Genomic DNA, 12809 nt, shown 5'->3' on the forward strand with positions numbered 1-12809 from the left:
TTCAAATTTATTTGACCCAATTCGATTCAAGTCTTGGAATGCCAGAGTTATTTTCAAATTCTACAGTTAAAGTAAATTTTTTTTCAGGTCAATGTAATGTACATTTTTATCTTTCAGCAACTAAATTTTCTTTCAAATATAAAATTTATAAAAAGATGTAATCAATTCAGAAAGAAAAATCAATAACATTACCTGCACCTTGAAAGGTTCAAATGTATTAATGGGATGTGTTAGACCATATACAACTTTTTCATTTTCTGCCTCAAATGTCCCTAGAAGATAAACAATAATGATATGATCTTTGACTTTCTGTGAATTAAGGACTTAATTTAATTTTTTAAATGCTTGTACTTTTTACTTACCAAAAATTCTATCCCATATAATAAGAGTTCCAGCAAAATTTTTGTCTATGCAATAACGGTTTCGGCCTGTGAGACAAAATATTAAATTTTTTTTAAGAAAGAAAGTTATACTTTTGAAACAATGATATTCCTAAAAATATTTTTCACTGACAACACTAGATTTTATGAAGTGTCTACTCCATCTTCTGGTTAACTCTTTTTCCCACTACATCTGAGGAAATCTAAGGAAAAAGGAAAAAAAAAAACCAGAAAACCTTTACATGTCTGGCCAGACATGTAAAGGTTTTCTGGTTGTTTTTTTTGTTTGTTTTTTTCCCTCAAATCCTTTGAAGATGAGGTTTGTCCAGCTACAAAAGAAAAAGCAAATGCTTATTTGTAAAATGTTTGGTGACTAGGTTGAGTAATTATGATGAAATGATACAAAATAATATCATTTTTTTTAAGAAATGAAGAAGAAAAGATCAAATTTCCTCACCGTGATGAACCCTATGATGGCTAGGAGTATTAAGAATCAGTTCCAAAGGACCAAGGTTATCGATGACCTTTTTAAAAGAAAAGGAACATAGTTATTATTAAATTATATGTAATATTTAAGTACTCACATTGAAATTCTACATTGGTTATAAAATATTGCAATTTTCAGAGTCAGAAAAAATTTCTCTATCTTCTGGTGTTTATATAAAGACAGCAATAAGCTCATCGTATATTTTAAGAGACAATATATCATAGTAGCAAGGTTAACAGCTTGATTGCCTCAGTTCAGTTCCTGAATCCTCTTATTTATTATTATGTGGTACTGGGGAAATTACTAAAAGTTTTGTAACTGAGTTTCCTTACCTTTAAAATGGGAATAATAATAGTATCTGGCTTCCCTGGTGGCTCAGACAGTAAAGAATCTGTCTGCAATGCAGGAGAGCCAGGTTTGATCCCTGGGTTAGGAAGATCTTCAGGAGAAGGAGATGGCAACCAACCCCGATATTCTTGCCTGGAGAATTCCATGGGCAGAGAAGCCTAGCAGGCTACATTCGTGGGGTCACAAAGAGTGGGACACAACTGAGGACTAACACTTTCACTTTAGTAACTACATAATAGTGTTCTGAGGATTACAAATGTTACTGTGTTTAGATGTTGCTATTGGTCACACAGAGTCGGACACGACTGAAGTGACTTAGCAGCAGCAACAGCAGCAGCATTGCCAAGGCATACTTCTTTCAGGTTTTATGTAATTTTATGTTATTCACCTATCAACTATTCTTTGTTGATTTCTAATAACAAAGCATAACTAGGGGAAAGAAAACGAAGTATTACATTGATTTTCTGGAGTTGGTTTCACCCAATAATCAGTCATGTAGCAACTCACTGTTGCAGTAGCAAGGGTGGTCCTTGCTTATTCAAGTAGATGCCTAAATGTTCTCTGACTGTAGATGCCCCATTTTGCAGTCTATTTTTGAGGCATATTTCAAAGTCAAATATGTAAAGGGGCCTTTTTTGGCATTAAAGACCCTTTAAAATTTGATCTAGAATTCTCTAATGTTCTCTCCCAACATTCCTCAGTAAGAATCTCTTGTGCCAGAGTCTTCAAGAAATGTAGAAACCAGACAAGTAGCATTAAAAAGAGCAGGCCATATAGAAAACATTTGCTATGGTATATGATTAATATTAAACAATGTGGGAACTCTTTTAATCTCAATCACATTACTCTTTCTTCCATCAATGATGGGAGATAATCTTTTACTTTTCTTTAATAGTAATCTAAATGATCTGTTAGAATCTACATATTACAAAATCAGTACATTGTAATGATATTTTAAGAGGTTTCTCACCTCCAAAGTTAATGTCCATTTAAAGGATATGTTAATATAAGGAATAAAGTAACATGTTAAATACTGTCTAAGGGGAAAACACATCACTGACAATCATGACACTGACATAAATTTGGCAACAAGTCAATGGTACAAGAAAAAAATAGGGAAATGGGACTGCTCCAAACACAAATATACTTAAGATACATAACACCCAAATGTATTGGGGGGGATCCTGTTTAGATAACAAACCAAATATAAAAGATATTTTATAGGCAATGAGAGAAAATTGACTATAAACATGGTATAACATAATGAAAATACTTTTATTAGGAGTTATAATGTCGTTGTCATTGCAAAAGAAAATGTAGTTGTTTTTTGAGTTGTATATCTGAAACTAACACAACATTGTGAATCAACTATATTTCAATAAAAGCATAATGATTTTGATTCATTTTCATTAGTTATTTTTTCCTTTTAATTGCCAAATTAAAAAATCTAGGTTTTGCTGTTTTATATTTGGCAATTAAAAGGAAAAAATAACTAATGAAAATGAATCAAAATCATTATGCTTTTATTGAAATATAGTTGATTCATAATATTGTGTTACTTTCAGATGTACAGCAAAGTGATTCAAGTAGATATATCTATTCTTTTTTTAGATTCTTTTCCACTATAGGGTATTATATCATAATGATTTTTAAATTGAAGTATTAGAGCTATGAACATTTACTGCATTATTCTCTCTAGTTTTCTGAATGCTTGAAAAATTTTAATAAAAGAAATTACTACTCTGATATTATACAGTCATGCTCATTTAGCCAGTTGAAAATATTAACAGATCCCAACAGTTCCAAACAAACTTCTAGATTATAACTATTTATGTAGCAGAGTTTCATCACATTTTGGCAACCTCTGACATGGAAACATCCAATTTACAATTTAAAATTGCAAACGTGGACAGTCGCAGCAGCCACTCAGTCCTCAGCCTATGGGGTTCTGAAGGTTCCTAATGTAGAAGAAACAGCAGCATTGTCTCATAACAATCCCGCAACTCTCCATGTGGCAGGTGCAACCAGCATCCCCTTATGAGACTCACTGTTTACACACCTGAAAGAAACAGTCCTGGCCCTGTACCCTGCTGACCAGCTTCTAAGGGCTTCTTGGTTTCCATTACGGAACAGACAGGCAAAGGATACAAATGTTTGCAATGCAAAGGATGTGTAATGTTATGTAGTGTATGTTGATTTAGGCTCCTCTCTCTCTTCTTGTCTCTCTTTTCTAATCTATAGTTCTAGTGTCATTTTCAAAGTTATTTCCATAAGAAATGTATCATGAGGTCCAAACAACAGACTTTTTGGCTGATTCATAGACCAGAACTCATTTATATATTAAAAACTCTGTAATTTTTAGTTTCAGGAGTTCAAAATACTGTGGATATATAGCCCTTATATCAGACCACAGTTCTATGAAATAAGGTGCAAAAATATTATCCTACAAATGCATTATTAATGACCAGGAATTGGGAGGGGAGTTGGTGGAAACAACCCTGGGTTTTATTGGACTCCATTGCTTTGTGTTTTGTTGAGAAGAATGGTGATGGATAGAGAACAAAAAAGTGGGATTTCTCAGCAGTCGGGACATTGAAATCTGATGCTTTGCACAGGCCCTGTATCTCTGGCAGAGAACCAGATGGGGAAGGAGAAAAGCATTTATCCTTGTTTGCCTCTTTGGTGGCTAACACATGTTACAAAAACAGACAACAAAAGGGGGTGGAGGAAGCCACACTAACCAGCTTCTGCTACCCAGATGCATCTCTGATCCCTGGTCCTGGTGTGTGTGCAGCCACATTTAAAGCCACACAAATGGTGAGTGAATTCAGATGATGGGAGCCTTGGCTGACGGCATTGTTTTTTCTTAATGTCAAGCACTTTTCCTCAAAGAAAATCTTTTGCTTCTGCAGGCTACAGCATGGTGATATCAATACTGAAAGTGAGTTTTTTTGGGTTTTTTTTTTTTTTAAGTAAAATGCCAAGTACAACACAGGCAACCACAGTCAAATTTCCTGGTAGTTCCTATGAGTACCTTGGAGCGGGGGAAGACCACCTTGGTGTAGGAGATGATTCATCATTCAGACAGCCCAGTCAGAACCTCTCCTGAAAAAAAACCCTTCTGATTCAAAGTCATGGAGAAGTCATTAATAATTAATTAGGACTGAGTGCAACAACTTAATTATTGCCCACTTTTTCAAATTCAGTTGTTTAGCAATTCAACTATGTCCAGCTTTGAATCACTTCCTGAAAATATGTTACTGTGAAAATAATTGGAGCTATTCTCATTTTTTAGAAGTTATTGATTTATCTTGTCTTTTTAGATTTAGATGAGTTAATTTAAATTATGAAATTTTAGACCATATTCAGTTCAGTTCAGTTAAAAATAAGATAGTACAAGACTGTATTATAACAAAGCATAAAACTGAAGCTCAGGGAAGCTAAATTACGAGTCCAAGTTTAAATGTCTTGGAAGGAGCCCTAAAGTCTTCTCAGTTTCAACTCTAATCCTTCTATTGCTCTCTCATGTTGCTTTTAAAAGATATAGCACTTTTTCCGTCAAATAAAAGTAATCTACATTTTTAGAACTTTAATGGGAAATGCTAACTAAATGCTTTCTGACTACATTTCAAAACAAAATCCAGGTATTTATAAAGAGCCCAGGAATTTCAGCTTCTAAATTGTGCTTATGGTTATTTTAGGCACTTCTGGAGTCTCTTAGATCTCTGAAACAATGGTCTATGCTTTGTAGCTGTAGTTTTGTCAGGTTTTTATAACCCGAGGGCCATGGATGCCTAGAAAGACCATGTATGGGCTTCAGAAGGCCAAGAACACCCTGAAGGGTCTTACCAGATTTTATGAGTATGTGACTATTGGTATTTTTCTTGGGGAAACTATCACTTTCATAGTAAGTATACTCAAAGGGATCCTTTAGTTCCCAGAGGTTAAGAATCAGTGTCTTAAACAGACAGCTTAAGATTCTATCCTTTGCCTTTCTTATTTATATTGTGCTTTTAGTTTCTATATTTTTAAAATTTGGGTGCTAATTTCCCATCCAATCTTCAAAGATAGTAACTTTAATATTTTTCTGCCTATTTCTCAAAATCATTGTTTTCCAAAAAGATTATTTATTAAGATGTTTTACTTACTTAATAATAAACTATTAAAAATGAATAAATAATAAAAGTAACAATTTTGTAAGTATAAGCTCCATCCAGTCTATCGATTAACATTTACTCATCAGAAGTACTCTGGACTGGATTTGTTGAACTTGTCACAAACTCCTTATTTTTCTCCCCAAAATTTATGGTGGATGTAGAAAAGAGTTAAATGTAGAAGTAAGAGAACAGGGGCCATGAGTTTCCTCATGTCATTTCCCTTCATCAAAAACAAAACGAACTTAAATGAAAGTATCTGCATAATGAACTAAAGTCCAAACATCTGGAATTGAAAGCTGTTCACAAGTCTTCCTCAACACCTTCATGTTCCATTCTGATCCACTGGAATCGTCTTCTACCTCCAGTGTGTTAGTCGCTCAGTCATGTCCGACTCTGTGAGACCCCATGGACCCAGGGATCTCTGTGAGACCCCAGGATCGAATCCAGGTCTTCTGCATTGCAGGCAGATTCTTTACTGTCTGAACCACCAGGAAAACCTTTACCTCCAAGACCTACCTAAATTTTCCAAGCACTCTTTTATTTTTCCAAAGGGAATTTCATTTTCCTCTTTCTGAATACACATCAACAAATCACTACTTTTTATGTCAGGTTGTCCTGTTCTAGTTATTTGTATTCATTTCCTATATATTCCAGAAGATCTGTAAAGACAGAAACTGGACCTCTCCCTTCTTGAAGTTTTTCACAGTACATAACAGTAGTACCTTGCACATCATGATTGATGAGCAGGACTGTACTGGGGAGATAAATCTGCCTCCACACTGTTTCTTTTAGGCGAGGGTGATTCTTCTTAAAAGGGGGTGATTATGCTCCCAAGGGATGCGTGGCAATGTCTGGAGATACATTTGGCTGTCTCAACTGGGGACAGTAGTATTGTATCTAATGATTAGTGCACTTTACAGGCTTTGCAGGTGGTGCAGTGGTAAGGAACCCATCTGCCAGTGAAGGAGACACAAGAGACTCAGGTTCAATCCCTTGTTTGGGAAGATCCCATGGAGGAAGAAATGGCAACACACTCCAGGATTCTTGCCTGGAGAATCCCATAGACAGAGGAGCCTGGTTGGGTACAGTCCATGGGGTCCCAAAGAGTCAGATATGACTGAGCACACACACACACACACACACACAATGGGTTTTAGTGTTGCTAAACATCCCAGAGGGCACAGTCCCCCAAAATAAAAGTTATCTGGTCCAAAATGTTAATAGTTTAAGGCTGAGAACCTCTACATCACAGGTATGTCTTGCTGAGCTCCAGTCTTGTGTAGTTCAGACAGGAACTACATAATTTCCGCCTTCTAACTGGGAGATCAGCGGGGAAGAGGTACATTAAGGAATGAGCCTGGTAGTCACTCCCAAGGATGGAGGCAAAAGATGAGTCTAAAGTGTCCTCAGAGATTAAAGCCAGGGAAGTGAGTCCAAACATAAGGTTCATCCTAGTGAGGTCAAAAATTAAGATAAATAACTAAAATAAAGGGGCTAAAAACAACAACAAAAAGAAATACAAATCACAGGCTAGATGATGGGATGGTTGAATTATGGTAACCATTGGCAGGTGACTTTCTTGAATTATCTTTATGCTCTCTTAGAACACGTTTGTTTGGACTTCAGTTTAAACAAAAAGAATCAGAAACAGAAAATACAGTTTCCTTGTCATCAAGTGCTTTGAAATTTTTTGAGAATTCTCATAATACCTCCCACACTGTCCCATCCACCCCCCAGTTTCACTCTGAGTAAGCTGAATAACTTAGAGGCCTAAAAGAGTGATGAAAAATCCATAGTATGTGGGTTACTGACCTGAAATAATTTTGCTTTGGAAATTGATAAGCTAAGCAAACATGTGGTAAATTAAATATTTAACTGTCTACTATGAACTGGTTGCAATTAATTCTTTCCATGATATACTTCTCAGAAGTCTCTCTCATTACTGTACATCACATGAAAAACATATAGAAATAGAAAAATAGTTGAAATAGAAAAATCATAGACTTGAACTCTAAAAGCATTAAAGTAAATGTTTGAAATTAGTGTCTTGTCTGAAATTATTTCTTATAAAAATAACAGTCCATTTTATACATTTCTTATTTTCACTGATTCTTCTGATTCTGAAATCTTGGTTAGATTTTTATAATTAAGTATACAGAAATAATTAATGGTTGTTCAAGTTGGATGACAAGACCTCCTTTCAACGAAAGTAATTAATTCAAGAGAAAAGTATTTCATTTGTCCATATTGCTTAGAAAATTGCCTCCTCTCAGCTCACTCTGACTTTTGAGGTTAGGGAAGAGAGCTTTCTAAATCTAATTTTTAAAACTCTTAATTCTACTTTTTTCCAATTTTAGAATATCATATTACATTTCTACCCTGCAGTTTTTTCTGTCTGCAAACTGGCACTAAAATGCTGAAACATATTATTAAAAGGTAATAGATATACTTTTAACAACTTAGTTTTTAGGAAGAAGGCATGAGTTTATAGTTATTTGTCAAGTTCTTTCCAAATAAGAGATGCTTACAAATACCCATGCTTCCTGTCTGAGAGGAAAAAATTATAATAGGGAAAATGTGTCCTAAAAAGCATGTGTTTTACAGAATTCTCATTATAAAAATGAATGTGCTAACAATATGATAAATGCTGAGGAGCAACTGTGTTGAGGGTGAAGTGAAATGAAATCTCCACAGTAGAAAAATACCTGCATTCAGATGAGCGTAGGTTACAGTGACGACGTTGAGTCTAACTCGTCAAGACTTCTTACAGCATCATACGTGACTGATGTTCCAGAGGGACCCATACCACTGAGGGCCTCTGGGTTTTACTGTATCAGTATTTAAGGGAAAACTAAGCCAGCTTCTAATACATTTATCACCTGATATAAAATTTATTGTCATGTTATATTTAACAGAAATACATGCATGAAGTGCAGTCTAAAAATGGCAAAACTTTCCAGGTTAATTAGTGGCAAGATTCAGTGCAAATCCAAATTAAATTAAAGAGACTAATAATTATACTGTGATTATTTGCCTTTTTTTCTATCCAATTTTCTTTCATTCTTTCTTCCTTTCTTCCCCTCTCTATTTTTTCACTTTATCCTTTTTTCTTTCAGCTATCTATCCATGGGTGTTTCTGTATAAAAGAATGTGGTGAATCTCTTATTTGGAAAGATCTTTACAATTAACTATAGGCTTACCTATATCTTTCTGAAAAGCAATTGGTTATAAATATTTCTATGACATTTCAACAATATATTCCAGTATATTAGTCCCACTTACAGATTACAAATGTGAAGGGCAAAATTATTAATGCATATACATACATTTATTCCTATTAAGGGTATTTATTATATGTACTAAACATTAAATCCAAAGTCAAATGTCAATCAACAATTTTAGATACCAAACTACTGATAAGGGTTTTGTATTAGTGTTGGAAATAATCTGTTTCAGCAGATCAAAACCTGCATGTATAGGTCATTATCGAAGTCTATTATTAAAAGCTACTCACAAATAATCATAGCAAGAAGTCTCTTGTCAGCAATTCCATGCATTCTGTAAACCTTTATTGCATTTCTATGAAGTTTGCTAGGTTTTAGAAGTAAAAAGAAATAAAATTCTTCCCACAGGAAGCATATTACAGGTACTTCCCATAGGAAGTTTATTTACAGTCCATTTCTTCAATAGAAATGTACAGTTATTTCAGAAATAAAATTTTTCCAAAAAGCTATCTTTCACATAAAATTTTTAGTTTTGGGAGAAAGGATGAGAAAAATCAGTGTTTTTGTTTGTCTTCAACTGCAATGCCTAATACAGATATTACATTTGAGCTTATAATCAACTTAAATGTATAATTGGCACAATTATTTAATAAGAAGCAGGTTGAGTTCCTTTTCCAGATCTCAAGCTGAAAATCTCCTTTAGTAAAGATTTATGCTTTTATTTAGTTTCGCTTAGTTCAGCTTTGCAAACAGTCCCATTGCTTGTTGCCGGAAAACACTGTAGTGAGAATTCTCCCTTGTTCATGAACTTCATCTGATTATATGGAAATTAAAATAACCTATGTGGATTTCATTTATTCAATAGACATTTACTGAGTGCGTGTTTTATGGAAAGTACCATGTTAAGATCTTTTAAAAGGTCACAAAAAACAATAGAGATTAATACAATTTAGTAGCAGGTAAATTAACTATTGATTTAGAGGAAGTGACAATGTTAGATTTTATTATCGCATGAATATATATATAGTAATATATTTTTCACTCTCAAGAAAATCTATAGCAACTCCTCATAGAAAACAGGATAAAATACATAAACACTACAAGTCAACATATTAAAATAGTTTTACTTCTTGCTCTGAATTAGTTGATCTTTAAACACCCATTGTTTTCCTTAGGAAAACTTAATCAATCTGAATATTAATAGATAAATTTATATTGTAGAGCACCTGGTGGTGAAATGTAAAAATAAAATCTTAATTACACCCTCCACTAGATCTGTTGTGTTAATTCAAGACAACACATTCAAGTATTTAGACAGATGGCAGTGGAGGTCATATTAGCCTCTGATTTCTCTACAGGGAAGCAAGAGAAAGCAGAGCTCTTAGGATCTATGCTTGTCTGCCTAACTTCACACTTTGAAATCCTTGACAAATGCTGATTTATTCACAGCCAAATGTTTTCCTATCTGATTAGGCAGTTTTCTACTTCAGTAAGCATGTAGTATGGAGGTAGCCAAATTTCCACACTAAGGAGTGAAAAAAAAATATTTATAGTTTGGAAATAAAACAATCTGGAGGAATCAGGACTGTTGGGATCATAAAGAGCTTCATAGGGAGTAAATTTTTTGATGAATCCATACTGTAGGGTTAAAGAGTTAAAAGCTTAGTTTTAAGAGGAATGAGACTAGGCTATGTTTATACAATAAACAATGGTATTAAAGGACCACATTTATAATAAATTAGCTTGAAGGCTGATTCCTATCGCTTATGATTGTATTATTTCTCAAACAAGAGGACAAGAGATGGACAAGTTAGCATTCTATTTTAATTCATCTCAATTTACATTTTGATTTTGACTTTTAACTTTTCCTTAAAAAAAATGAATGTAAGTAGCTGCTGAAAGTGTTCCTTCAAAGGGAAGTGGGTTCCAAGTGACTTTTTTTTTAACAACACCAATTAAATGGACAAGGGGAAAATGAAAAATATTTGTAAGCACAACTATATAAAACTTCATCCTCGTGTAGCATCATTTTATATTTACAATTTGGGCACTCAGTGAGAAAAGGAACCATGTAATTATTATTAGTAGTAGTATTAACCCTATGTTAAAAGAAAATACCTGATAAACTGAGAGGTTAGGTAAATGTTTCACTCATTCTAAGACTCAGTATGTTGTGACTGCCATGATCATATTCCCAATTTGTGTCACTTTGACATTCACTAATCGACCAATATCAGTGATTACCAACCTTGTACCTGGCCCCAGCGTTAGATACTTTCATGAGAAAATGGGAAAACAAAGAGGAATAAAACATTGTCCTTGTCTTCAAGAAGTTTACTGTCAGTTCCTACAGCCCGTGTGCTCAGACTCCATCACAATTGAATCTCTAAATGTCTTGTTCAAAATGAAGTTGTCCTACACTAACTCTCCAAAGATTTAGACTCTGGAGTTCTTAGAAGGGGACCATGATTCCACATCTTCAATAAGCACAAATAATTCTCATGCATGTAGATGATGTATAACAGTTATACTAGCTTCTATTAGCTCTGTCTCTGTCTCACCAATTCCAATAGTTTAGTATTTTTTTGTTCTTTCATAATTGCCATTCATTGAAAACATATTATTTTCCAGACTATGTATTGAACACATGCTATTTCATTAATCCTACTAACATTCCTATAGGATAGATAAGTCTACTTTCACTTAACAGATTTGGAAACAAGGTCAGAGATTTTTAAATAACTTACTAAATATCTATACCTACCCCTTCAGCAAAGGGTATAGAACTACTATCAAGTAGGTACTTTTAGATTCTGGGATCACACTAGTGAAGAAGTTGTTTAAACCTCTAACAGAGGATAGAATTCTCTTTGACTATCAAACCTATATTCTTAGCCATTAAGTTTTATTACTCCCTTTCACCTGAAATGTCTTCCTCTTCAATTCTGGTTATAGGTTCCTATCTCATTTCTTGTGTCTGAAGGCTTCCAATTCCAGCCCTAAACAGACATTTTTTAAATGATGATCTATGAATTTTTAAATAGTCTACTGACAATCTTCAGGAAATTCAATAAAATTCTTAAAATTTCACCAAGTCTTTCCTTTGGGAAAGATTAACCAGAATCCAACAGTTTCTGGAAGGAGGCTGTGATTCTCAAAATGTTAATAATAAGGGGTACCAAATCAGGTCAGAAAATTGGAATCACTCTTTGGCCCTAGAATAGGTAACTAAGAAATGTGTTTAAATATATGAACTTCAAAGAGATTTATATATTCAATACATGTGGAAAAACACTATTAATACATACATGAATAAGCAGGGTGGGGGTGAGTTATCTTAAAAGGTAACTAGAACAGAACAAAAGATTCTTTCTAAAGAGGACATGCATAGAACTTAAAGATTGGCTACAAGAGAGATCAAGGAGTCAAAGGTGACACCAAGATTTCATCTTGACATTGTCTTCAAGGAGCAACGGAAGCAAAGAAGCACAGATGATCCGAGGTGGGAGGAGCTGTAATGAAACATGTTTCAGACCTGTTGACTCAGAGTGGTATTAAATATTCCTATCAATAAGTTATACCAAATGTTAGAAACATTGATCTGAAACGCATAAGGAAATTTGTACTAGAGCTATAGACTAAGTATGCAATTACTTACAGAGAACCTAAAAATGGTGGAGTAAATTAAATTCTAAGAAGAAAGAATATTGAGAGACAAAAAGAGATTTGGAACCAGAAGTTCAGCAAGAAGTCAAACAGAGTAATAGACTAAGTATGCAATTACTTACAGAGAACCTAAAAATGGTGGAGTAAATTAAATTCTAAGAAGAAAGAATACTGAGAGAAAAAAAGAGATTTGGAACCAGAAGTTCAGCAAGAAGTCAAACAGAGTAAGGGAGTAAGGAGAGCACAAGTGCTGAGACATGTCTCAACTTATTTCAAGAACAAAGGGTTTATTATAGTAGGTACTATTGGAATAAGCATTAGATAGAAAAATAGCATGATTTTTGCTAAAGTAAGCATTTTTCAAAAGCATATGTTTTGAAATATAACTTACTTCTCTCCCAAATTCCTTAAAATTCCAAAAGATAAGGACTCACCACCCTCAAAAATTCACATTCTATTAGGGGAGATATGGAATAAGTATATTCTACCTATAAATACAAATATGTACACACCATATATTTACTAATGACTCACTGGAAAAGACTCT

At 34.0% G+C, this 12809-nt stretch overlaps 1 protein-coding gene across 1 annotated transcript in view; it reads right to left on the reverse strand.

The window, feature by feature from the left end:
- The window catches only part of AGMO (alkylglycerol monooxygenase), a 403245-nt gene that overhangs the window by 218089 nt on the left and 172347 nt on the right, over nucleotides 1–12809 (reverse strand). Inside the window, exons 6-8 of the mRNA XM_055420518.2 lie at nucleotides 838–904; nucleotides 363–428; nucleotides 193–272 (exon numbers count right to left, since the gene is read on the reverse strand). Of these exons, the coding sequence (XP_055276493.1) occupies nucleotides 193–272; nucleotides 363–428; nucleotides 838–904 (213 nt within the window). The remainder of the gene's footprint in view (nucleotides 1–192; nucleotides 273–362; nucleotides 429–837; nucleotides 905–12809) is intronic.

This window comes from Moschus berezovskii, chromosome 3, assembly GCF_049115385.1.
Source record: "Moschus berezovskii isolate FMDL1 chromosome 3, NW_MosBer_1.0, whole genome shotgun sequence".
NCBI classification, from domain to species: domain Eukaryota; kingdom Metazoa; phylum Chordata; class Mammalia; order Artiodactyla; family Moschidae; genus Moschus; species Moschus berezovskii.